The sequence below is a fragment of the Carassius gibelio genome, chromosome B12 (genome assembly GCF_023724105.1).
Source record: "Carassius gibelio isolate Cgi1373 ecotype wild population from Czech Republic chromosome B12, carGib1.2-hapl.c, whole genome shotgun sequence".
Lineage (NCBI taxonomy): Eukaryota > Metazoa > Chordata > Actinopteri > Cypriniformes > Cyprinidae > Carassius > Carassius gibelio.
This window is the reverse complement of record NC_068407.1, coordinates 637703-656619: the sequence shown is the minus strand read 5'-3', so window position 1 is coordinate 656619 and position 18917 is coordinate 637703. Positions and strand designations below refer to the sequence as shown.

The following is an 18917-nucleotide window of genomic DNA, read 5'->3' as shown; positions in this document are numbered from 1 at the left end:
ATAATTTACAGATGGACAGACTAAAAAAAGACAAACATATGTTTAAGCAGATAGATTAGTGATTTAGTGATGGTGATTATGATTGTGATTTAGTGATAATGATAGTGATGGTGATAGTGATTTAGTGATGGTGATTATGATTGTGATTTAGTGATAGTGATAGTGATTTTGTGATAGTGATAGTGATGTTGTGATTTTGTGACAGTGATAGTGTTAGTGATAGTGATTTTGTGATAGTAATGGTGATAGTGATAGTGATGATGTGATTGTGATAGTGAAATTGATAATAATAGTGATAGTAATTTTGTGATAGTGCTAGTGACAGTGCTAGTGACAGTTATAGTGATAGTGATGGTGATGGTGATGGTGATGGTGATAGTGATAGTGATTCTGTGATTGTGATTGTGATAGTGATTATGATAGTGATAGTGATAGTGCTAGTGACAGTTATAGTGATAATGATAGTGATGGTGATAGTGATAGTGATAGTGATTCTGTGATTGTGATAGTGATGATGATAGTGATAGTGATAGTGATTTTGTGATAGTGATTTTGTGATTGTGATAGTGATAGTGAAAGTGATAATAATAGTGATAGTAATGTTGTGATAGTGCTAGTGACAGTGCTAGTGACAGTTATAGTGATAGTGATGGTGATGGTGATAGTGATAGTGATAGTGATAGTGATGGTGATGGTGATAGTGATAGTGATGGTGATAGTGATAGTGATAGTGCTAGTGACAGTGCTAGTGACAGTTATAGTGATAATGATAGTGATGGTGATAGTGATAGTGATAGTGATTCTGTGATTGTGATAGTGATGATGATAGTGATAGTGATAGTGATTTTGTGATAGTGATTTTGTGATTGTGATAGTGATAGTGAAAGTGATAATAATAGTGATAGTAATGTTGTGATAGTGCTAGTGACAGTGCTAGTGACAGTTATAGTGATAGTGATGGTGATGGTGATGGTGATAGTGATAGTGATAGTGATAGTGATGGTGATGGTGATAGTGATGGTGATAGTGATAGTGCTAGTGACAGTGCTAGTGACAGTTATAGTGATGGTGATGGTGATAGTGATAGTGATGGTGATGGTGATAGTGCTAGTGACAGTGCTAGTGACAGTTATAGTGATAGTGATGGTGATGGTGATAGTGATGGTGATAGTGATGGTAATGGTGATTCTGTGATTGTGATAGTGATGATGATAGTGATAGTGATTTTGTGATAGTGATTCTGTGATTGTGATAGTGATGATGATAGTGATAGTGATTTTGTGATAGTCTAGTGACAGTGCTAGTGACAGTTATAGTGATGGTGATAGTGATAGTGATAATGATGGGGATAGTGTTAGTGATAGTGATGTTGTGATTTTGTGACAGTGATAGTGATAGTGATAGTGATAGTGTTAGTGATAGTGATTTTGTGATTTTGTTATTTTGTGATAGTGATGGTGATAGTGATAGTGATGGTGTGATTGTGATAGTGAAAGTGATAATAATAGTGATAGTAATTTTGTGATAGTGACAGTGACAGTTATAATGATAATGATAGTGATGGTGATAGTGATAGTGATTCTGTGATTGTGATAATGATAGTGATGGTGATAGTGATTCTGTGATTGTGATAGTGATGATGATAGTGATAGTGATTTTGTGATTGTGATAGTGATAGTGAAAGTGATAATAATAGTGATAGTGATTTTGTGATTTTGTGATAGTGATTTAGTGATAGTGATTTAGTGCTAGTGCTAGTGCTAGTGATTGTGATTTAGTGCTAGTGCTAGTGATGATGATGGTAATGGTGATAGTGATAGTAATTTTGTGATAGTGATAGTGATTGGGACAGTGACAGTGATGGTGGTGATGGTGATTGTGATATTGAAATAAGTAATGTTTTAATTGCCAATTTTAAATTTTCAGTGGGATTTAAAACCAGAACAAGATTATATTGTTAAGTGTGGAAAGAATTTTGTAAAGCATCTTTCCTTTTGCATATATTTTTCCCCATGCCACTTTGAATTATTTTATAAAACAATCCATTATGCCAAATGGAGTCAACAGCCTTCATAAAATCTTTGAAGCATGCAAATATTTTTCCATCTCTCTTTGGGTGTTCTTGTTCATTTATTAACGTGTGCAGTGTGTGAGTATAGTCAGTGGTTCGATATTTAAGAAGGAAGTGGTTCTGAGAATTGCTGATGATATTGTGCTGCTTTCAGAAAGTGAAGAAAGAGAGAGATAGTGTTGATTAAGGAGCAAAATACCTTTTCCAAATTAGTGTCTCTCTCTTTCTCTCTCTCTCTCTCTCAGGATTAGGTGTGATTATTAGATTAGCAGTGTCTCACAGCCGTCAGTGTGTTCAGAGTTCAGCAGAGCAGGAAGAACAGGCAGCATGAGCTTCAGCGTGGAGGAGAGAGGCAGAGAAAACACGGCCAGCTACAGACTTTACTTCAGTAAGTGTCTCAGCATCCATCCATCACCAACACTGCACTGATTCCGCTCACGCTCACAGTCTCACAATGAAGTGAGCATTGGCTGATTTTAAATCATTTTTTCCACTTGAGTAGATGCAAACTTCTTGTAAACATTGTATTAATGCACTTGTAATTAATTTGTTGGGTTTATATATGTCCAGTATCACTTTCCACTTTCCATTTATTTGTTTAATTGCAGTTAATCTGACAGTGCTTGTGTAGTGTTACTCACTCACTGAGAAATTAACATTTACATGAAAACTCAAGACATAATTAGTAAAGCTGAATGCATGCCTTATTAAATTACCCATGCATATTCATTTTATAATTGTTGAAAGGATGCTGCATAACAACAATGACCTGTCTAGTGGCATCGTCTTAACTCTATAATTATGCATAGGTGTATTTAATCATCTTCTCTTATTACACACACACACACACACACACACACACACACAAGCTGTTGAGCATCTGCTGGTGGCAGTAAGAAACAGGTGGAAGTCACTATGCGACCAATCACCAAGAAAATCTGCTTTCTGTTGAAACCATAAGTGTTTGTTTCCGTAATGAATTCAGTTTTTGGTTCAAACCTCACAGTAAATCCTCCTGCTCTCACTGTCAGACATCAGAAAGTGCTGGAAATCTCTTTAATCTCAGAGTATTTTAGATCCTTTGTGAAGCTCTCTTATCTCGTCTCACAGGAAACGCTGAGGAGAAATACATATCTCCATTCCATGACATTCCCATCTACGCAGACGAGGCCGAGGTATGGAGTATATCTGAATCCTGATTCATGCATTCAGTCCTCAGATCTCTGAACCGGGATTTAATGAGGAACAGAAGTCGTTCCCTTCACCTCTGTGAAACACAGATGGATTTCTCACATCTATGATCACGTGAAGTTCAGAAAAATTCAAGCAGAGCCCAAGCTTTGGTTTTGAATTGGAAAATGAAGTCAATGATGAAATGAAAAGTGCATCTGTTAACTAAACGCATTAGTGTGTGTGTGTGTGTGTGTGTGTGTGTGTTTCTCTCCCTGAAGTATTTGTGTGAATTAAATCTAATTAGATGCATTCTCTTACGATAATCATCCTGGAGTTCATAATGACATTAATATGTCAGATTAATTATGGGAATAGATTCCACTATTCAAAATCACGGGGGTTTAATCAGTATAAACTCAACACAGAGCAGAATAATCATGAACTCAGAACAGAAGAAAGTGTGTGACCTCCTTCATCCAACAAAACCTGAAGAAACCTGATCGTGAAGGACTTTAAACCATTAAGATCATCTGACCAGACCCGTTTTCTCCTGCAGAACATCTTCAATGCTGTCATCGAGGTTCCTAGATGGACAAATGCAAAGATGGAGGTAAGAAATCTTCAGCGTTCAGTGCAAACCTCTGGATGTGGATCTTCACACACATGCTGGTTATCTCACCTTAAGAGCAGGAACGTCTTTAAATCGTGTTTAAACTCACGGATGGCATTCAAGGCTTTTCATGATTGTCCCTAACTAAAAATAGGAATTCAGGAATTATAATATTGACAAATAATCTGTGAGGGATATTGAGGAAGTTAGTTCTGTAGACAGTCATTAAGTCATTTTACTTAATTATTGTTATTAAGAACATTTTTCAAGGTGTATCTAAAATAATAATAATAATAATAATAATATATATAATTTTTTTTTTTTTTTTTTTTTTTTTACTTTTCCAAAAGTGAAACTTTATTTTCTGCTTAAAATTAGACATGGACAAAATGCATTAACATTTCAAAAGAAACTCTAAACTTCTTCAGGTCAAAAAAAACGAATAGATGTTGGTTTTTTATTTATTTATTTGTTTTAGATAATGATCTGTTTTTATGAAATGTAGTGAAGTGAAAGGATGTAAATGTAAAGGTTTCCAAAAAAATGCTCTGATAACTTACTGTATCAAATATATTTTTAAATTCTTAAAAAAAAGAAGTATTTACATTTTTTAAATACATTTTCACAAATTTTAAAAATGGCATAAAAATATAACACAAATATATTGGTATACTTGGAAATTAATATTTTTTTAAACCTATTTCAGCAAATATATTTTTTATTATTTTCTGCATATATATGTAAAACAGAATGAAAATACACCTCAGAAATTAAATGCAGATTATAATAAAAAAAATGTATAAGAAAAAAAGTAAAAAAAAAAATTATATATATTTTTTTTGGGGGGCTGTATGGGACTAGTTATTTTATGCTGATTTTTGGAGCTTGATTTTATAAATCTGCATTTAATTTCTGAGGTGTATTTTCAATACGGAATGTTTTTTTTTATTCTAAAAAGACTGCCCTTGTTTCTCCAGATCGCGACTAAAGATCCTCTCAATCCCCTGAAGCAGGACCTGAAGAAAGGGAACCTGCGTTTCGTCAGCAATGTCTTTCCTCATAAGGGCTACATCTGGAACTACGGAGCCATTCCTCAGGTGTGTGTGTTCTCGAGGTTTAGAAGAAGAGTAAAAGCGTGGGAAGCTCCAGGGAACGTGTGTGTGATGCACGAGCGAGCTCAGAGAGCAGATGTCACGCATGTTTAGATGCCAACCCAAGCAGTGCTGGAGACTGGTTTCATCTGAGCTCACTCACATCATGAGAAAGAACGGACAGTGATTTGCTGTGTTTTGCAGACGTGGGAGGATCCGGGCCACAGGGATGAAGACACGGGATGCTGCGGTGATAACGATCCCATCGACATCTGTGACATCGGGAATCAGGTCCAGAGCAGCGCACAAACACACTTCCTGTAACACAACACACTTCACTGCAGTGTGACGCGATACTCCTCATGCTTCACTGTCCCTCACACACAGTCTGTGTTATCCCCAAGTCTAGTCACTCAAAACTCACATTATTTCAAGCACACACTCTAGCTCTTCATAACAGCTTTCTGGACCATTTCTCTGAATCAAAAAAAAAAAAAAAAATAAATCAAAAAAAAAAAAAAAAATATATATATATATATATATATATATATATATATATATTATTTTTTTTTCTAAATATATAAATAGTCCAGAAACCTCTAGTTTATGTATATAATGTCATATTTTTCTCTTCAAAACCATGCAAAAATAAATAAAAGTTATGGAAAATATACTAATAAAATTATAAAATTTAGAAAAAAAGAAAACTAGAAAAAAAGTCATGAAAATTTCTGAAGTGAATTTACATTTTCCATTTTTATTGGTCTGTTTATATATTTCTATAATTTATTATTATTATAGGTATCTTAACATACATAAAATCTATATATAAAGTGTATATAGTCAAAATAATTATTCAAACTCATGCATATATATATATATATATATATATATATATATATATATATATATATATATACAATATAAATAAAATACAATATAAAATAAAAATAAAATAAAAATTAATTAGCAATAAAAATATACAATATAAAGTAAAATATTATATTATATTATATGTCATATTTGTCTCTTCAAACACATGCAATATATATATATTTATATATATATATATATATATATATATATATATATATAGTTTGAATATTAAAAATATACTATAATAATAATTGTATATGTATATGTGTGTATTTTTTTTTTTTTTTTTTTTGTAGAGTAAAAGTTGCTCTCAATGTAAATTATAAATTGTGAGCAAATCATTGTTTTAAATGACTTTAATGATTCGGTCACACTTTGATCTGAACGATTCATTTGAATCACTCTGAATCAGACTCATTTGAAGCATCTCCAGGGGTTTCAGTGTTCTTCACATGTTCTCCATCAGGTCTGCTCTCGAGGAGAAGTCATCCGTGTGAAGGTGTTGGGGACTCTGGCTCTGATCGACGAAGGAGAAACCGACTGGAAAGTGATGGTCATAAACGTGGAGGACCCCGAGGCTGAAGACTTCAACGGTGTGAGAGCTTTAGCTTCTGTGTTTGTGATGAGCTCGAGGGTGAATCTCAGCGTCTTCTGTCTCTGGCAGATATCGAGGACGTCCGCAGACTGAAGCCTGGGCTCCTGGAGGCCACACTCGACTGGTTCCGGATGTACAAAGTCCCAGACGGGAAGCCAGAAAACCAGTTTGCCTTCAGTGGTGAATTTAAGAACAGGGTAAATAGAGCCGCCGCTTTAATGAAAGACAGCAGACGACATTTGATTAATAACTACTCCCTGACAGCCAGACATGAAGATGTTTCCATCATGTCACGAAGGCAAGAGAATCCAAGCATGTGATTTTCAAAATTGCTTTTTCAAGAGGTGATGGTGTCAGTGATTAAATGCCTAGACCTTCTGACAGATCTGAGATCAGTGCGTCTCGCTTCTCAGAACTTTTCAACACTACGAGCTGCTAAACATTCAGAAGAAACACATGCTTTACCTGTGTTTGAGTCAAGCTCCACTCGTAACATACTGAACACAACATTCTGTTTGAAAAAAATAAAATAACAAGTTGAATTTTATTGTTTTAAAATGTTACTGTAAATAAGAAAGAGATGCTTCTTTGACTGAATGCTTCTTTGTGGAACCAAAAATGATTCTTTTATGGCATCGCTATTTTTAAGTGTATGTCTTTTTAAGGTATATATTGGCCTGTCTTTTTTAAATGTACATTTTTTTGTAAATATTCAAAATATTTATTTATTTTTAAATATTTAGGAAAACGTGTAAATATGTTATTAAATGTTTTAAAATTATTACTTTTTAAACTATTTTTAAATGAATAAAAAATTGCATACTATATATTTTTTATTCATATATATATATATATATATATATATATATATATATATACACTTGTTTTCTTTTTAAATGCTTAAATTAGCACATACACTGTTTTAAAATGTTTTATCAAATTTTTATTAAATGTTCAAAATAAATGTAATTTTAAAATGATCATAACATATATACATTTTCTTAAATATATTAAATAATTATATTTAGTTATAGATATTAGTAAATATGCTTAATAGTTTTTATTTTAAATTATTTTAAAATATTGAACATTTACTACATCTTTTCTTAATAGTTTGAAAAAATGTTTTTAGTAAAATGTTTTTATTTATTTATTTAAATGATGTAAAATGCAGCAAATATATTATATATCCTTTTAAAATGTTTTCTAATGATTACTTTTGGTAAATATACTAAATTATTTTATTATTTATTCTCTCTCTCTTGTTTTTGTTGTTGTTGACGTAATGTTTTAAATAGTTTTTTCTGGTTCATGGCCTGCAGGATTTCGCCATTAAAACGATTAAGGACACTCATAGTTTCTGGAAAGCTCTGATCTCCAAGAAAACAGACGCTGGAGAACTCAACTGGTAAGACATCGGTCTCTCGGCCATAATTTGGTTTTAGTTCAAACTCCAGTATATATATATATATATATATATATATATATATATATATATATATATATATACTACATAACTTTTAAGTGCTCTTAAGCTTCGTAAATCCACTGTATATTTCCTTAAACGTTTTAAAATGTTTATTTTTAATATATATACTATGTCATATTTTAATGCTTTTAAAATAAGTAAATATATTAAATATTTTCTTAAATGTATATATATATATATATATATATATATATATATATATAATTTAAGTTTATTTATTAATAATAAAAAAATATATTTTTAATTAGCAAATACTATAACTTGTTTTAAAGTGTTTATTTTGAGTAAATATGGTGAATGTTTTTAATTAAAATCATAAATATACAATGCGCTTTCTTAAATGTTTTAAAATGTTATAAAAGTTGTATAAATGCTTTAGAATAAGTATATATATATATTTATTTATTTATTTATTATTTTTTAAATGCTTTAAAAAAATAATTCTAGTAAATTATACTAAATAATTTTTAAGTGCTTTAAAAATCTTTTGCGTACTACATATTTTCTAAAAAAATTTAAAATGTTAATTTTTAGTACATATATTACATTTATATTTTTTAAGTGTTTTATAAGTAAATATATTTTATTAAACAATTATTGTTAAGAGAACCCAGTTTAAATTCTGTTTTCATAAAGAGCTCCAAGACATCGCTGACCGTTCCTCTTTGCTTTATCACGGCTGGAATATCAAATACCTCAATACACGCATTTCTGTCAAATATAATTCATGCAATATGTCAAACCTTTAACCCACGGGGAAAAATAAATCAACCCACGGCAAGAGTTTAAAAGCAGTCTAATTAAATTCAATCTTGGCAAACCTGCTGAAATTGAAACAATTTAATTGAAATGAAACTCCTGACAGCAGCATGAAGTCAAACCCAGTGTGCTGTCTACATAGGGAGCACTTCTTCAGCACCAAACGTGAGGGGTTTTTCAATAAGGAAGGCATTATTGTTCCTTTTAAAGCAGGTGCACACCTCCTGAATGTATTTATTGCTATAGACTATATTTGTGCTCCAGCAGCAGGTCATCAGAATGAAATGCAGCCTCACAAACATCTGATCATCAGTCAGCGAGATGCTCTTCATGGTCACGCTCGGATTGAAATCATCATGTTTCTGATATTAGATATGAACAGCTGATGGTCAGGGTTTGTTTAGTTCGGCTCACCTCCAGTGACTCTAGACTGAAGGAAGTGAGGTTTGATTTCTAATGTTGTGCTTGTGTCTGTAATGTATATCCATCAGTGTGAACACCTGTGTGTCTGACAGTCCCTTCTGTCGCTCCGCCGGTGAAGCCAGAGCCGTCCTGGATTCAGTGAGTGTTTTCTGTCTCACACAATTATAATTCAATCTCCAGAAGCAACTTTTGAGCATAATGAACATCTGTTTTGGATTTATTCCTCATTTATGCAACTTCAAATTGTTTAAGATGACTTTGATTGTATGTTGAGATTTTGATCGTCTGGTTAAAGTTCAATTAAAAAGATGTCAGCATCAAAAAGCATAATTAGGGTCTCATTAAAGTCTTATTTAACTCAAATTATAGTCTCATTTAAGTAGTCAGGAGTCACATGATAGTTTTGTGTGAAATTCAACCCATTAAAGAAATTAAATGTGCAGGTAATTCAAGTTTAGGATGAGTTTGTGTCTTCATCAGGTTTGTAGAAATGTAGCATTGCATCAGTGTCTCATCAATGGATGCTCTGCAGTGAATGGGTGCCGTCAGAATGAGAGTCTGATAAAAACATCACAATAATCCACAGCACTCCAGTCCATCAGTGAACATCTGGAGAAGACAAAAGATGAAACACATCCAGCATTAAGATGATTTTAACTCAATTACATCCAGAATAACACTTCCTCCAGTGAAAAAGTGTTCTGGTCTGAATCAGGAGAGAAATCTGCACAGATCAAGCAGCGTTTAAACAGATCTAAACTAATATGTGGCTGGATTAACTGATGGACTGGAGTGCTGTGGATTATTGTGATGTTTTTATCAGACTCTCATTCTGACGGCACCCATTCACTGCAGAGCATCCACTGATGACACACTGATGCAATGCTACATTTCTACAAATCTGATGAAGAAACACACTCCTCCTGATCTCAGATGAACTGAGGATGAACACATTTACAGCAAATTCAATTTTTTGGTTGAACAGTTCCTTTAAGCTTCTTGACTGAAAGCAGCAGAACTTGTCTAAAGCATCTCAGAAATGGCTGTCTTTTTATGATGCATTAAGTAAATGATGGCAGACTTATCATTTTTGTTGGTCTGATCCTGTAAGATCTACTTTCTGTTCTCAGGCTCCTCCGTACAGTGCTGCGGAGCCGACTCCGAGCTCAGGTGAGAGAGAGATGCTTCAGTCCTTCAGACACCTGCATTAGAGAAGAACCACATAATGTACACTAAAATCAGTTACTATATCTAATGAGCTTTCCAACATATATTTATTAATGCAGAATATCATGATTATTTCATAGACATTTATTTCAAAGTTAACAGTTTACAGAAGACAATTATATATATATAAATAATAAAAATATAATATATAATGTTTTATATATATATATATATATATATATATATATATATATATATATATATATATATATATAAAATGTAAAATAATTATAAAAAATTATATGTATATAATTTTTTATATTATTTTATATAATAATTTTATATTATTTTTATACTATTTCATTTTAATTAATTGGTATATTAAATAATAATATGATCTTTTTACACATCTGATTATATAAAATAAAGTCATGGCAATGTGTTTTTACATCACTTTAATTCACTTAATTTAAACTTCATTTTTTAGGTAATACAGATTGAACTCTTTTTATATGATATAACTCAGTTTAATATGTTTTAATAAGTCAAAATAATTCAGATTAGATTATACTTAAGACTGCAGCTGAACATTGTTTTATATATTGTTTTTTTACAGTGTAAAAATAATATTTTCCCTTTCTTTCTAGCTGATAAATGGTTCTTTTACAAACAGACATAGAGAACGATCATCAGCGCTGATGGGAAGAATAAACGTCTGGAAAACAGTTTTATTACACGCATCCATCATCAAGAACAGCAGACTCACGGACGTCATGATTCTGTCATATACTGTATTAGTTACTGATAAACACTGTGTAGTTAGATTCATAAAGGCCTAAACAAAGTTTGGATGATAGGTAGTCGATGCAAAATACTGTATGAACATATAAAGCCTTTCAAGAATAAAGCAATGTGACTTTATAAATACACATCTGTGGTTGTCAAGAGCTGTTTTACTGGAATACAGTGCATATTTATATTATGCATAATTGCTATGTCTATTTCTGCAACTGTTTGTTAAAGGAACATCTAATTGTAGCACATTTAATTAATTTGGCTGGCTTTAATCACTGTAATTGCTCGGAAACACTTGATTGTGGTTCTACAGGTAAGAGCTAATAATGTCATGATGCCCCGTCGCCATGGAGACCAGCATCACTGCAGCATCAGCTGTTTCTCTGCGTTTGATTGACAAGCAGATGTGAACTGATGTTTACGGGGAAATAATTACACACAGACCTATGAGGATCATGAGAATGATGCATGTGAGTAATCTTCCGCTAACTGGAGAAATTTCCTGAACCTGTACACAAAAAAATTTAATAAAAATCATTAAAGTTTCACATTGGCAGCACATAATTACGTTTTTTAATGTTAATGAAAGATGTCTCTTTTGCTCACCAAGGCTTTATTGAGCACTGATGATACTTTATCAGCATTTCTGAAGATCGTGTGACACTAAAGACTGGAGTAATGATGCTGAAAACACAGTATAATTACATAGAAAACAGTGGTTTTAGATTGAAATAATATTTCACAATTTGTACTGTATGTTTGATTAAATAAATGCAGCCTCAGTGAGCAGAAGAGACTTCATATAATTAATAAAAAAATAAAAAAACGGCAATGTGAAGAATGATTTATAATGGCTTTAAAGTTCTTATTGCATCGCTTTAATCAATTTTCCCTAAGCAAGTATTGAAGTTTTATTTATTTTAATCTTAATCATTACTATCACACACACTATTAAAGTCCACTTAAACGCTGATTATGGCAAATATCTGATGTGATAAATGTTTTAATTTGAGATGCAGACTGAAAACATTTAAGATTTTTAATCATAAAAATCCTAACTAGTCACATACTGGTAAAAAAAAATAAAAAAATAAAAAAATAAATAATAAAAATTGTATAGCCTGAAATAATTACTTTGGATAAAAGTGTCCATAAATATTTATCTCATATTTTTAACGCATATATACTAGAATAAAACATTTTGTGTTTCTGATCGCTAATATGAATGTTTTTCCCCCATTAGTGAGAGTTTGTACATCACTGATTTCTATATGCATGATGTTCTCTATGCTGTATGCATCCCAAGAGCAGCCTATTAAATATAACGCTGAAGTCAGTCACGTGGTGTTGGAGTAGATGTGTAAACAGCGGCATCTAGCGGTCAATGGTTGGATGCGCAACACACCTGCCTGCACAGGTGCGCGTTCTACAGCCATACAGGTGTGATTAAAGTGTTTTATGTATCCACATTTTTTTCAAGTTTTAATTGAGAACATCAAATAAACTGGCAGCTACAATACAGTAGAAGTTAAAAAAAAAATAATTAAATGTAAAAAGGACAGGGATATGTTACTAGTGAAAATAAATCATATTAAAAGGAAAATATTTAAGGACAAGTCGTTTTTAATAACTGCCTAATTACAAGGTGAATTGGAAATAGTCCCAAAATACTGCAGCAAACAGAACACACAAAAGTGGGTTCTGTCTTGAAAATGTGCATTTATGCACTTAATATTATGTTAGTCATGTAAGACTTTTTACATTTAATAACCCCATTTAAAAAATCCTAAAGTAAAAAAAAAAATAATAAAAAAAAAAATCTGACAATGTTCTCAATTGGAAAATCCTTTTAGAGTGATGGCAGAGCAAAAATAAATAAATAGATCGATAGATAGATAAACAGACAGACAGACAGACAGACAGACAGATAGATAAGTTAGATGTATCAAAATCAGTTTCTCTAATGTTATTGACATTAGCGCATAAATAAATAAACTAAATATTTATGAAGATTAAATTACGTTCACGTCTTTAGACATCGTGATTTTGACGTGAAACATTTGTAATTTGTTTATTTGTTATTTATTTTAGCATTATTATATTATTGTAATGACTGACACATAAGCGGTTTTAATTATGTTATTTAACTGTAAAAGTAGCGACGCTCTCTGACCAATGAGATCGCGCACCGACGGTGACGTGCATCAAGGCGGAAGTAAGGTCAGGCTGTCGTGCGCGCTCATGTGAGAGATCCTGCGAAGTACTAGGGACGTTCCACGGCTCGCGCGCTTTCAGACAATAACGGAAAAAACGGATAATTTAACGACGACACACTGAGGCCGCGACACGCGTCTGAGAAACGGTGAGCGATGATAAAAAACACATACATACTGAGAGAGAGAACCGGACGAGGCTTTAATCAGGCCTGGGATTAACGGTGTGTGTGTGTGTGTGTGTGTGTGTGTGTTATCTTGCACCTGATGACTCTGTCACTCATCTGATACGACAATAAGTGCATATATAATAATATTATTATTCATAACATTGATGATAATAACACAATGAATTATAGGCTCATAGCCTAAATAAAATTGTAAACACTACAGTCATCAATTTTATTTTAAGCGCCCACTTTCAAAAACTACATTACGTTACCTGTTCATCACGAAATACTTTTCTTCTCGTTGTTTTCATATGTTCGGGCCACACCAGAAAAATTTAGGAAATAAATGTAAACAGTTAACTTCTATATCGCATATTAATGAGTAATAAATCCGTCGTCGTCTCTGAGGGAATATTCGCCGACCGTTAATGCGCGCGTCCGTCTGATTAAACTAACGTTACTGTTTCAATTATTAAAGTAGTTCAGTTTTGTATCTGAGCTAATGGAAAATTGATTTTACTTAGAAAAACGTTTAGATAATTTTTTTATTTATTATTTTTTGTTTGTTAAATGTAAATTGTTGTTGTTGTTGTTGTTGTTGTTGTCAACGGCAGACAGTGAATTTATTTAATCAAAGACTACACTCAAGTTTAAATGATCAATTTAATCCATTTTGGAATAAGGCTGTAACATAACTAAATGTGCTAAAAAGTGATATGCAATGGTACTGAATTTATACCATAATATTTAGCCCACATGAACATCGATAAGTGTGGAAAAACGTTTTAATATTACGATATTGCACTAATTTATGTTTTCAGCATTGTGTGACATTATTTTCATGACTCAGACTCGCTCAAACAAAAACGAGTCTAATTATATTTAACTGTAACATACTAATATTATGATATATTGCCCTAAATACAGTAGATATTTACTAAACAATAAATTTTAAACAAAAAACAGTAATACAGTAGATGTTTACATGCACATTAATAGGTGTGGAAAACATGCTAATGTTATAATATACATTGCAATAAATGTCAAAAACAGTACATAAAGTATTACCATGTTATAATTTTTTTAATGGTATTACCTAGTTAACGTTACATGTTTAAAAACAAGTTTGTTCTGCAAATATTTACAGTAGATGAAGATTAGTAAACTGGTGTTTTTTAATCTTTTTGAGAAGTTTCAAACCTGGAGCCTAGTTAAAAAAAAATTCTTCTGTTTAAAATATTGGTAATTTTTTCTGTGTTTTTGTTAGGAAACATCTGCGATGTCATTTATTTTTGACTGGATCTACAGAGGCTTCAGTGGAGTGCTGCAGTTTTTAGGTCTGATTCATGAGATTTAATCACTCCAATATTACTCTAACGTGGAAAATAGTTAGAAACAAAGCAGATATGATGATGACCGAGAAAAAGTTTTTTTTTTTTTTTGCATGTTTGTCACACTTTAAAATGTAATTTTATATTACACAAAGATAATGCAGGTAAATGTCCAAACCTGCCTGGCACAGCGTGAAAAAGTAATTGCCCCCTAAATCTAATAACTAGTTGTGCAGCGCTTTACAGCAACTAAACCTGAATTTAGTTTTTCTTTAGGCATTCAGAGGTGGATTCCTGGATCATTGTCCTGCTTCATAACCCAAAGAAATCATCATTTATAAACTGCATTTTATATTTACTTGCATTATCTTTGTGTACTATTAATTAGATCTGAATCGTTAAAGTGTGACAAATATACAAAAGATTAAAAACAAAACAAGAAGGGGCATGACACTGGATATATACATACATTTTGTGTTTGTGTTCTTGCAGGTTTGTATAAGAAGTCTGGAAAGCTGGTTTTCCTTGGTCTGGATAACGCTGGGAAGACGACTCTTCTTCACATGCTCAAAGACGACAGATTAGGACAACATGTGCCCACATTACACCCCAGTAAGACTCTGTTACTGCGATTAAAACACTACACCGCTGTGAGATGAATGATTCCCTCTGACTGTGTTTCTCTCAGCGTCCGAGGAGCTGACCATCGCAGGAATGACCTTCACTACGTTTGACCTGGGAGGTCATGTACAAGGTCAGAACTGTCCCTTCAGCATCACTCCTGGAGTTTCAGTCTGTATACTCACCTACAGTTCTGTGGGAAACAAAGAAGAAGTTAAATGAATCTTGTAAGTGTGTTGTCTTTCTTCTGCAGCCCGGAGAGTGTGGAAGAACTACCTTCCTGCGGTCAACGGCGTGGTGTTCCTGGTGGATTGTGCGGATCACGAGCGTCTCACGGAGTCGAAGCTGGAGCTGGACGTGAGTCTGCGCTGTTTCAGCCGATCGCAGGCAGACGCTTCTCTCTCTGAGCTCAGTCTCTGTGTTTACAGGCTCTGCTGTCAGACGAGAGCATCTCCGGCGTTCCCGTGCTGGTTTTGGGGAACAAGATCGACCGTCCGGAGGCTGTGAGTGAGATCAGACTGCGAGAGGAGTTCGGTCTGGACGGACAGACCACTGGGAAGGTAAACGCTTTTCTGCTCACCAAGCCTGCATTTATTAGATCAAAAGTGCAACAAAAGCAGTTAAATACTGAAATATTTTTACCATTTAAAATAACCGTTTGCTATTTGAAAATATTTCAAACTCTAATTTATTTCTGTGATGCTCCGCTGTATTTTCAGCCTCATTCCTCCAGTCTTCAGTGTCACATGATCTTCAGAAATCAGAATAATATGATGATTTACTGCTCAAGACACATTTCTGATTATTATTAATATTATTTAAAACAGTTGAGTAAATTATTTCAGGATTTGGGTAAAGACTTTTATTCAGCAGTGATGCTTTAAATTGATCAAAAGTGATGAAAACACCATTTATAATGTTAAAAAGATTTCTGTTACAGATAAATACTGTTCTTCTGAACTTTCTTTTAATTAGAGAAACCTACTATTCTGTTTTCAGCATAATTATACTAATAATAAATGTTTTTGAGCAGCAAAACATCATATTTTCATGATTTCTGAAGATCATGTGACACTGAAGACTGGAGGAATGATGCTGAAAATACAGCGGAGCATCACAGAAATAAATTAGAGTTTGAAATGTATTCAAACTGAAAACATTTATTTTAAATAATAAAAATATTTTACTGTTTTTTATGCTGTACTTCGGATCAAATAAATGCAGGCTTGGTGACTTCTTAATTAAACAGTGTAAATCTGTTCCGAACTCTTGGGTGGGAGTGTGTATTAGACACTGATGCTGATGATGTGTGTTGTGTCTGCAGGGCAGCGTGTCGCTGAAGGAGATGAACGTGCGTCCGCTCGAGGTCTTCATGTGCAGCGTGTTGAAGAAGCAGGGTTATGGAGAAGGCTTCCGCTGGCTCTCGCAGTACATCGACTGAGTTCATCCCTTCTGGCCTGATCGGATTTATTATCAGCAATAAGTATCAAAACCCGCTCCTGACATGGATTTAAAAAAGGTAATTGTGACTTTTCAATCTTACAATTCAGACTTTCTTTTCACAAAATAAAGAGAAATTCAGAATTGTGAGATATAAAGTCAGAACTGTGAGTCTGTGTTTCCAAAGTCACAATTCTGAGTTTTTGTTTTCTTAAAATTGTGAGGAAAGTTTGCCTTGTGAGGTCTCATAATTCTGGTTCATATCTAGTTTATATCTCAGACTTTTTTCCTCACAAATAAGAAATAAAAATCTCACAATTCTTTAACTACATCTAGCAATACTGTTTTCCCCCACAATGAAACAATCAAATAAAAAAAGACAATTGCAACTTTTTATCTCACGCTTCAAACTGTTTCTCACATGATGGACCTCTTTTCTCATAATTCTGAGGAAAAGCCAAAACTGAATCAAGAAAGTCTGAGTTGTGAGATAAAGAGTCACAGTTCCTAAAACAAAGTGTCTTGTGGCTTAAACAAGCTTCTATAAATCAGAGCGGTTGATTTGATCACATGGTGTGTTTCAGTGGATATTTTCTTGATCGTGTTGTCATCTGTTCTGCATGTGTGCAGCTGTAAATGCAGAAGATCCTGTAGCCATGGCTTCTGAGGTAATGATCAGAGTACAGGGAATAATATTTAGAGCACGTCTGCATTCTAAAGCTCTGATGTGTTTGAGATGTACAGTATGCTGTGATATATATTCTACTGTACAGTGTTTGTGTGGATGAAGTCATCAGCTGCCGTCAGTGTTTGTTGATCATCAGGAGAAGCTTTGGCTCGTCTGATATGAGAGCATTTACGGCACAGGTGTCATCTTGTGTTGCAAGTGTGTAAATACTGTATAATGAAGTATAAATGTGTTTTATTGTTCATAGCTTTGACTTGAGTGTACAGGAATCCAGCATAACAGACCGTAAACATCTATAAACTAAACTATTTTAAAGAATGTTTCTACTGTTGTTATTTAATATCGATAATCCACTCTTTATATTTTGTCCTTGTTACAGTTGAATTATGCATTTAAGGACTGAGTAATATTAATTAACTACATGTACTTACTGTATGGTTGGGATTAGAGTCTGTTACTTGCATGTAATTATGCAGAATGTATTGTTATTATAATAGGAAGTGCATGTAACCAGTGTAACAAGGACGCCTTAAAATAAAATGTAACAAAAAAAGTAACACCTTCTTAACAGTGTACTTGTTACATGTACTTAGTATTATAACATCAAGCAACTAACCCTAAATCTATAGTAAGTACATGCATATTAATATTACCCAGTAATCAGTTGTATAATTAAATTGTAACAAAGGCACCTTATAATCAAGTGTAACCCAGAACTCTATCGATTGGACAAAATATTGCTTTTAATTGTTAGTTAAAGGGCTGTTAAACAGCAGGAGGCAGCAGAGACTTCAGATCATGAGAAGACACACACTGCAATCCTGACAAACAGCAGTTTAACTGGAGTGTGTTCAGATAAAGAGTGTATGCATGTGGCTAGAAATGTGTGTTTGAGCCTCAGGGGGTTAATAAAACACTGTTTGGATGTGTCTGAATAAGTCTGAAACACTGAAAGCATTCTGGTTTCTTCTGCCTGGTTTTCCTTTCCACCTTCAGGATTTAACAGATAAAACTAACTACCATGCAGTAGCTCAAACAGCAACACAAGGTCATGGGGTCGATTCCTAGGGAATGCATGAGTGAAAGTGTAAGGTATTTGATGAATGAACTGAAATCAATGTACACCTTCACAGTAATGTGAGTGGCTTTAGATAAAAGCATTTGCTAAGTGCATATATTGTGTGTTCCTGCCGTATATATCATCTTTACTGCACAGCAGTGTTATTCACTATCACTGATATACTAGTTTTTTAAATAAATATTTTTAATCTTTGTTTATACTTTATTTTTTTTTAAGTTGTAGAAATTTAGTAACTCATTTTTTTTCTGGGAATAGTAATTTAGTAACAATTATAGTTTTATTAATATTTTGATATAGTTTCTGTTAATACTTTGTTCTCATTTA

The 18917-nt window shown here is 33.1% G+C and overlaps 2 protein-coding genes across 3 annotated transcripts; both read left to right on the top strand.

The window, feature by feature from the left end:
- Positions 1–2313: 2313 nt before the first annotated feature.
- On the top strand, positions 2314–11183 carry ppa1a (inorganic pyrophosphatase 1a). Of its 2 annotated transcripts, none has more exons than XM_052570340.1 (11): positions 2314–2459; positions 3182–3246; positions 3801–3854; positions 4832–4951; positions 5150–5236; positions 6288–6414; positions 6486–6613; positions 7739–7824; positions 9156–9225; positions 10218–10257; positions 10928–11183. In XM_052570340.1, the coding sequence occupies exons 1-11, from the start codon at positions 2399–2401 to the stop codon at positions 10951–10953; spliced, it is 864 nt and encodes a 287-aa protein (XP_052426300.1). In that variant the 5' UTR covers positions 2314–2398; the 3' UTR covers positions 10954–11183. The 2 variants fall into 2 exon arrangements, with proteins under 2 accessions (XP_052426300.1, XP_052426299.1); XM_052570339.1 differs by having other exon boundaries at positions 10902–11183.
- A 2063-nt stretch (positions 11184–13246) lies between these two features.
- On the top strand, positions 13247–18784 carry sar1aa (secretion associated, Ras related GTPase 1Aa). The gene is made up of 7 exons (XM_052570108.1): positions 13247–13411; positions 14700–14769; positions 15256–15375; positions 15452–15517; positions 15638–15741; positions 15813–15944; positions 16709–18784. Exons 2-7 carry the CDS (start codon positions 14712–14714, stop codon positions 16823–16825), a joined length of 597 nt encoding a protein of 198 aa, XP_052426068.1. The 5' UTR covers positions 13247–13411; positions 14700–14711; the 3' UTR covers positions 16826–18784.
- The last annotated feature ends 133 nt before the right edge of the window (positions 18785–18917 follow it).

What these genes read in the sequence shown, in the direction of transcription:
- sar1aa (XM_052570108.1), top strand. Translation starts at nt 14,712, where the DNA reads ATGTCATTTATTTTTGACTGGATCTACAGAGGCTTCAGTGGAGTGCTG. An exon ending in TGTGCCCACATTACACCCCA is followed by an intron (nt 15,376 to 15,451) that starts GTAAGACTCTGT and finishes TGTTTCTCTCAG; the next exon opens with CGTCCGAGGAGCTGACCATC. An exon ending in CCTGGGAGGTCATGTACAAG is followed by an intron (nt 15,518 to 15,637) that starts GTCAGAACTGTC and finishes TTTCTTCTGCAG; the next exon opens with CCCGGAGAGTGTGGAAGAAC.
- ppa1a (XM_052570339.1), top strand. Translation starts at nt 2,399, where the DNA reads ATGAGCTTCAGCGTGGAGGAGAGAGGCAGAGAAAACACGGCCAGCTAC. An exon ending in GGACAAATGCAAAGATGGAG is followed by an intron (nt 3,855 to 4,831) that starts GTAAGAAATCTT and finishes TTGTTTCTCCAG; the next exon opens with ATCGCGACTAAAGATCCTCT. An exon ending in GACGCTGGAGAACTCAACTG is followed by an intron (nt 7,825 to 9,155) that starts GTAAGACATCGG and finishes TATATCCATCAG; the next exon opens with TGTGAACACCTGTGTGTCTG.